This window comes from Salvelinus sp. IW2-2015, unplaced genomic scaffold (assembly GCF_002910315.2).
Source record: "Salvelinus sp. IW2-2015 unplaced genomic scaffold, ASM291031v2 Un_scaffold5919, whole genome shotgun sequence".
NCBI classification, from domain to species: domain Eukaryota; kingdom Metazoa; phylum Chordata; class Actinopteri; order Salmoniformes; family Salmonidae; genus Salvelinus; species Salvelinus sp. IW2-2015.
In genome coordinates, this window is record NW_019947184.1 from 16297 (window position 1) to 24220 (window position 7924).

Below are 7924 nucleotides of genomic sequence, written 5' to 3' on the forward strand. Positions count from 1 at the left end.
TCCCTAGTCTGTTTAGTCAGTAGTACCACAGCCCATCTTCTGTCCCTGTGTCTGGTCCCTAGTCTGTTTAGTCAGTAGTACCACAGCCCATCTTCAGCCCAACAGAGTTAGGGAAGTAGGTTAGGTAGTAAAAGCCCTAACGTAACCACGTACTTGATGCCGTTTCCGTCGGCGACCGTTGCTCGGCGATGGACATGGTCGAGACCTTCCTGGGCGGGTGTTCGCCATGGGCCGYCGTAACCGTGGCCGTAGCCTTGGAGGACCATGAAGGTCTGGAACCCTCCCCTCCTCCTCCTCCAGTGATTCGTCCATCTCCCTTCACATCAGGGAAGTCTGAGTGCAGAGGATTGGTGAAGCTCAGAGCAGTCCTGACAGGGGTGGAGGTGGAGGAGAGGGGCTGGGAAGAGGTCAGATTGGAGGTGGGGGTGCTCTCTGACCCAGCCACCAGGGCTGGAGGTGTGGGGGCTTTCTCTGGGCTGATCCAGCCTGCCTGACCCTCCTTCTCCCCCTTAAGGGGCAGGTGGTTGGGGCGGGAGGSGAGGGGTCCGAAGGYGCCCTGGTGYGTTATGTTGGGGGGCCCCCCRTCGGCCCCTGAGTCCTCAGAAAGAGAGGAACTGGAGGTGTTGGAGCGGGCCTTGAAGGCAAGGGATCTCTGCAGCTTGCTGTTACCATCGAAGCTCTTWGGACCCTCCTGTAACGGAACCTTCTGTATCTCAATACTCAGCTTCCTCTCTAGACGCACGGCCCCGTCCACTGGGGAGGAGGGAGAGGGGGCCTGGGGGCCTCCTGAGGAGACACTGTCCAACCATGTCTTGTCTGAAGTCTTGTTATAGTTCTCCTTCAGGTCGGGGGACTGTTTGGCTTTCTGGGGCTGCTGCTGCTGTGCAGAGGCCAGGACGTGGATGACAGGCTTGGGGTGGTAGCGGTCGTTGTCCTGCCGTACATTGGTGACGGTGGGGAAGGCAGAGGGGGGAGACGGGGTCAGGATGGGAGGAACCGGGCGTGGCTCTGGGGGCTGAAGGATCTCCTCTTTCACGTCCCCTTCCAACTGACTGCTGAGAGAGAGGGGGGGTGGGTGAGAGAGAGAGGAGGGATGGCAAGGACGAGAGGGGGGATGAGAAGAGCGAGGGAGGCGAGGGGAGGGAGGGGGGCGAGAGAGCGACGAGGGGGGAAGACAAGAAAATGGAGAGAGAAATGAAGACGCCAAATAGCAATTTTCCAAACTTCATGATTTCTGCCAAAATTCAACCATAATGGAGACTTCCAATGTACAGTACAATAGCAGGGGCAAAACATGTATCTAAATCAAACCAACTCTCCAAATGTAATAATTCATGAGTTACCACCAGTAATCTACCTGACACACAATCAGAACATAGACAAGCAGATCACCCAGTGAAACAACAGGGGTGTTAACGTAACACAGGGTTTTACCAGTGAAACACAGGGTGTGACCCAGTGAAACACATGGTGTTACCCAGTGAACACAGGGGTGTTACCCCAGTGAACACAGGTTTACCCATAACACAGGGTGACCTAGTGAACACAGGGTGTACCCAGTGAACACAGGGTGTTACCCAGTGAACACAGGGTGTTACCCCAGGAACACAGGGTGTTACCCAGTGAACACAGGGGTGTTACCCAGTGAACACAGGCGGTGTTTACCCAGTGAACACAGCGGGTGTTCCCCAGTGAAACACAGGGGTGTTACCTAGGAACAACAGGGTAACACAGTTACCCAGTGAACACAGGGGGTAACACAGTTAACCTAGTGAACACAGGGGTAACACATTACCTAGTAACACAGGGGGTAACACAGTTACCTAGTGAACACCAGGCGGTAACACAGGTTACCTATGAACACAGGGGTAACAACAAGTACCTATGAACACAGGGGGTAACACAGTTAAAACCTAGTGAACACAGGAACACAGTTACCTAGTGAACACAGGGGGTAACACAGTTACCCATGAACACAGGGGAACACCAGTTAACCTAGTGAACCACAGGGGTAAAACATTACCTATGAAACACAGGTGTTACCTAGTGAACACAGGGTAACACCAGTTACAGTGAACACAGGGTAACACAGTACCTATGAACACAGGGTAACACGGTTACCTAGTGAACACAGGGTAACCAGCTTACCCAGTAACACAGGGTAACACGGTTACCTCAGTGAACACAGGGGTGTTACCTAGTGAACACAGGGCGGTAACACAGTTACCCAGTTAACCACAGGGTAACACAGTTTACCTACGGAACACAGGGCGGTAAACACAGTGACCTAGTGAACACAGGGGTAACAGTTACCCATGAACACAGGGGTAACACAGTACTATGAACACAGGGGTAACACAGTTTTACCCAGTGAAACAGGGGGTAACAACAGTTACCTAGTTAACACAGGGGGTAACACAGTTACCCTATGAACACAGGCGGTTGTACCTGAGTGAACACAGGGAACACATTACCATGAACACAGGTAACACATACCTATTGAACACAGGTTAACATTACCCTAGTGAACACAGGGGGGTAACACAGTTACCTATGACACAGGGGTAACCCAGTTACCTATGAACACACGGGGTAACATTACTAGTGAACACAGGTTACCTATGAACACAGGTAACACATTACCTATTGAACACAGGTGTTACTATAACACAGACATGTAACACAGTTACCCAGTAACACAGGGGGTAAACACAGTACCTAGTGAACACAGGGGGTACACATTACCTAGTGAACACAGGGTAACACAGTTACCTAGTGAACACAGGGTGTACCTAGTGAACACAGGGGGTAACACGGTTACCACGTGAACACAGGGGGTAAACCGGTACCTAATGAACACAGGGTAACCCGGTTACCTAGTGAACACCAGGGTAACCCGGTTACCTATTAACACAGGGTAACACGGTTACCTAGTAACACAGGGGTAACACAGTACCTAGTGAACACAGGTGGGAACACATTACCTAGTGAACACAGGGATAACACAGTACTAGTGAACACAGGAACACGTTTACCTAAGTAACACAGGGTAACACCAGTACTAACTGAACACAGGGGGTAACCCAGTTACCAGTGAAACACAGGGTAACCCATTACTAGTGAAACACAGGGTAACCCATTACCTAGTAAACACAGGGGTAACCCGTTTACCTACTTGAAACACAGGGTAACACGTTTACCTAGTGAAACACAGGGTAAACCCGGTTCACCTAGTAACACAGGGGTAACACATTACAAACTAGTAACACAGGGGTAACCATTACCTATGAAACAGGGATGTACACATTACCTAGTGAACACAGGTGTAACCTATGAACACAGGGTTACCTAGATTTAACACAGGGGAACCACAGTACCTAGTGAACCACAGGGGTAACCCATTACCTATGAAACCACCAGGGTAACACGGTACCTAGTAACACAGGGGTAACCCATTACTAGTGAACACAGGGGTAACACGGTAACCTATGAAACACAGGGGGTAACCGTTACCGAGGAACACAGGGGTACCCGGTTACCTAGTGAAACAACAGGGTAACCGGTACCTAGTTGAAACACAGGGGGTAACCCAGTTACCTAGTGAACACAGGTAACACATTACCTATGAACACAGGGGAACCCAAGTTACCTAGTGAAGCACAGGGGTAACCCAGTACCTAGTGAACACAGGGGTAACCCATTACATATTGAACACAGGGGTAACCCAGTTACCTAGTAACACAGTGTGTTACCTAGTGAACACAGTGGGTAACCCCGTTACCTAGTGAACCACAGGTTAACACATTACCTAGTAACCACAGGGGGTACCCAGTTTACCTATAACACAGGGTAACCCAGTTACCTAGTGAACACAGGGGTAAACCCAGTTACCTAGTAAACACAGGTAACCCATTAACCATTAAACACAGGGGTTACCTAAGTAACAACAGGTGTTACCTATGAAACAGGGGGGGTTTGTTTTTTAACCCAAAACGTTTGGAAAAAAAACCCCCAAACCCAAAGGGCGTAACACAGTTACCTAGTGAACACAGGGTAACCAGTTACCTAGTGAAACACAGGGTGTTAACCTACGTAACACAGGGGTAACACAGTTACCTAGGGAACCACAGGGGGTACACAGTTACCTAGTGAAACAACAGGGGTTTTTAAAACCCCAGGTTTTTTTACCTAGTGAAACACAGGGTTTACCTAGTTGAACACAGGGGTTACCTAGTGAACACAGGGTGTGGTACTATGAACACAGGGGAAACACATACCTATGAAACACAGGGGGGTAACCCGGTTACCTAGTGAACACAGGTAACCCGCGTTACCTATAAACACAGGGTAAACCGGTACCTTAGTGAACACAGGGGTAACCCGTACCTAGTGAACACCAGGGTAACCCGTTACCTAGTGAACACCAGGGGTAACCCAGTTACCTAGTGAACCACAGGAAACCCAGGTACCTAGGAACACAGGGGTAACCCAGTGTACCCTATGAACACAGGGGGTAACCCAGTTACTTGTGAACACAGGTAACCAGTTACCTAGTTAACACAAGGGGTAAACCCAGTTACCTAGTTACACAGGGGTAACCCAGTTACCTAGTGAACACAGGGTAACCCAGTTACCTAAGTGAACACAGGGGAACACATTACCTAGTAAAACACAGGGTTTACCTAGTGAACACAGGGGTAAACCCAGTACCTACGAACAACAGGGTAACAGTTACCTAGTGAACACAGGGGGTAACCAGTTACCTAGTGAAACAACAGTGGTAACCCAGTTACTTAGTGAACACAGGTGTAACCCATTACCTAATGAACACAGGGGTAACCAGACCTAGGAACACAGGGCGTAACCCAGTTACCTATGAACACAGGGAACCCAGTTACCTAGTGAACACAGGGGGAAACCAGTTACCTATAACACAGGGGGTAACCCAGTTACCTATTGAACACCAGGGGTAAACCCAGTTACCTAGTGAACACAGGGGTAACCCATACCTAGTGAAACACAGGGCTTAACCCAGTACCTAGTGAACACAGGGGGTAACCCATTACCGAGTGAACACAGGGTAACCCCAGTACCTAGTGAACACAGGGGAGTAACCCAGTTACCTAGGTGAACACAGGGTAACCCAGTCTACTAGAACACAGGTCACCATACCTACTGAACACAGGGTAACCCAGATTACCTAGTGAACACAGGGGTAACCCGGTTACCTTAGGAAACACAGGGGGTAACCCTTACCTAGTTGAACACAGGGTACCCGACCTAGTGAACACAGTAACCCGGTTACCTATTGAACACAGGTAACACGCTTACCTAGTGAACACAGGGTAAACCCGGTTACCTAGAACCACAGGGTAACCCGGTTACCTAGGTGAACACAGGGGTAACCCGTTACCTAGATAGGAACACAGGAGTAACACGGTTACCCTAGTGAACACAGGTAACCCGGTACCTAGTGAACACAGGGGAACCCAGTCCTAGTGAACACAGGGGTAACCCAGTTACCTAGTGAACACAGGGTAACCCAGTTACCTAGTGAACACAGGTAACCCAATTACCTAGTGAACACAGGGGGTAACCCACGTACCTAGTGAACACAGGGTTGTAACCTTACCCAGTGAAACACAGGGGTCCCAGTTACCACGTAACACAGGGTAACAGTTTACTAGTGAACACAGGGTAACACCATACCTAGTGAAACAGGCGGTGCTAACCCAGACCTGGAACACAGGAAAGAACCACAGTGAACACAGGGGTCTAGGAACCGGGGTTTACCTAGTGAACACAGGGGTACCGGTTACCGTAACAAGGTAACACGCTTACACAGTGAACACAGGGCGAACACCGGTTACCTAGTGAACACAGGGTAGACCGTTACCCAGTGAACACAGGGGTACCGTACCGAAACACCAGCGACGTTACCTAGTGAAACACAGAGGTACCGGTTACCTAGTGAACACAGGGTAACACGTTACCCAGTGCACGGAGGGAAACACACGTTATCCTAGTGAAACCAGGGTGCAAACCGTTACCTAGTGAACACGGGAGGTAACCAGTTTACCAGTGAACACAGGGGTACACCATACCTAGTGAACACAGGGGGTAACCCATTACTACGTGAACACAGGGGTAACAGTACCTAGTAACACGGGACCCAGTTACTAGTAACACAGGGTAACCAGTTACCTAGTGAACCAGGGGGTAACCGCCGTTACCTAGTGAAACGCACAGGGGACGCCATGAACAGTAGGCAGTTACTAGTGAACACCAGGGGTCCAGTTACTAGTGAACACAGGGGGTAACGATACCAGTGAAACACAGGGAACCCAGGTAACCCTATGAAACAGGAGGAAACCAGTTACCTTTAGTGAACACAGGGTAAACACAGATTACACTAGTGACACAGGGGTAACCAGTTACCTAGTGAACACAGGGGTGAAACCCAGTTACAGTGAACACAGGTCAGTACCTAGCTGAACACAGGGGAACCACAGTTACCTAGTGAACACCAGGGGTGAACATTACTAGTGACACAGGGGGTAACCCAGTTAACCAGTGAACACAGGGGGTTAACACATTACCTACGTGACACAGCGGGTAACACAGTTACCATAAGTGAAACGGTAACAGTTCCTGGAACAGTGTTAACCTAGTGAACACAGGGGGTAACCATTACCTAGTGAACACAGGGGAACCCAGTTACCTAGTGAACACAGGGTGTACCAGTTACCTCGTGAACACAGGGTAACCAGTTACCTGGAACACAGGGGGTAACCCAGTACCTGTAACAACAGGGTAACAACCAGTTACAGTGAACACAGGGGTAACCCGACCTATGACCAGTAGTAGAACTACCTAGGACCAGGGTAACCGCATACCTAGTGAACACAGGGTAACCCGTTGCACGGGGAACCGTTACTAGTGTGAACACAGGGGTAACCCGAGTATTACCTAGTGAACACAGGGGTACCCATACCTAGTACACAGGGAACCCCCCCAGTTACCTCAACGTGAAACAGGGGGTACACAGATTACTACGTTGAAACAGGGGTATTACCTAGACACACGGGGGTAACAGCTTACCTAGAACACAGGGGTACCAGGTCTATACGGACGTACTAATGTGAACACAGGGGGGTAAACCAGTTACCTAGTGAACACAGGGGTAACCCTACCTAGTGAACACAGGGGGTAACCCAGTTACCTAGAGTGAACAGCGAGGTAGTGACCACGGTACTGAAACAGGTTACCTAGTGAACACAGGGGGTAACCCAGTTACCTAGTGAACACAGGTAAGTGACCTAGTGACCAGGGGTAACACCAGTTACCTAGTGGAACACAGGTGGGAACCCAGTACCTACGTGAACACAGGGGCGTACCCAGTTACCAGTGAAACAGGGTAACCAGTTAACCTAGTGAACACGGGGTAACCCAGTTACCTTAGTGAACACGGGGGGTAACCCAGTTAACCTAGTGAGACACGCGGGCGTAAACCCAGTTAAACCAGAACCACGGGGTAACCCACTACCAGTAACACGGTACCCATTACCTAGTGAACACAGGGTAACCCAGTACCTAGTGCGAACACAGGGGGTAACCCAGTACCTAGTGAACACAGGGGTAAACCAGTTACCTAGTGAACACAGGGGTAAACCCATTACCTAGTGAACACAAGGGGAACCCAGTTACCTAGTGAACACAGGGTAACCATGACCTAGTGAACACAGGGGAACCCATTACCTAGTGAACACAGGGTAACCCATACCTAGGAACACAGGGGGGTACCCAGTACCTAGTGAACACAGGGGTAACCCAGTTACCTATGCAACACAGGGTAACCCAATTAACCTAGTGAACACAGGGGGTAACCAGTTACCTAAGTAACACAGGGGTAACCATCTCTCTC

The 7924-nt window shown here is 49.9% G+C and overlaps 1 protein-coding gene across 1 annotated transcript in view; it reads right to left on the bottom strand.

Moving 5' to 3' along the window:
• ptpn12 (protein tyrosine phosphatase non-receptor type 12) overlaps positions 1 to 7924 on the bottom strand; it is a 36476-nt gene that overhangs the window by 16290 nt on the left and 12262 nt on the right. Inside the window, exon 4 of the mRNA XM_070442094.1 lies at positions 154 to 1055. Coding sequence (XP_070298195.1) covers positions 154 to 1055 — 902 coding nt within the window. The remainder of the gene's footprint in view (positions 1 to 153; positions 1056 to 7924) is intronic.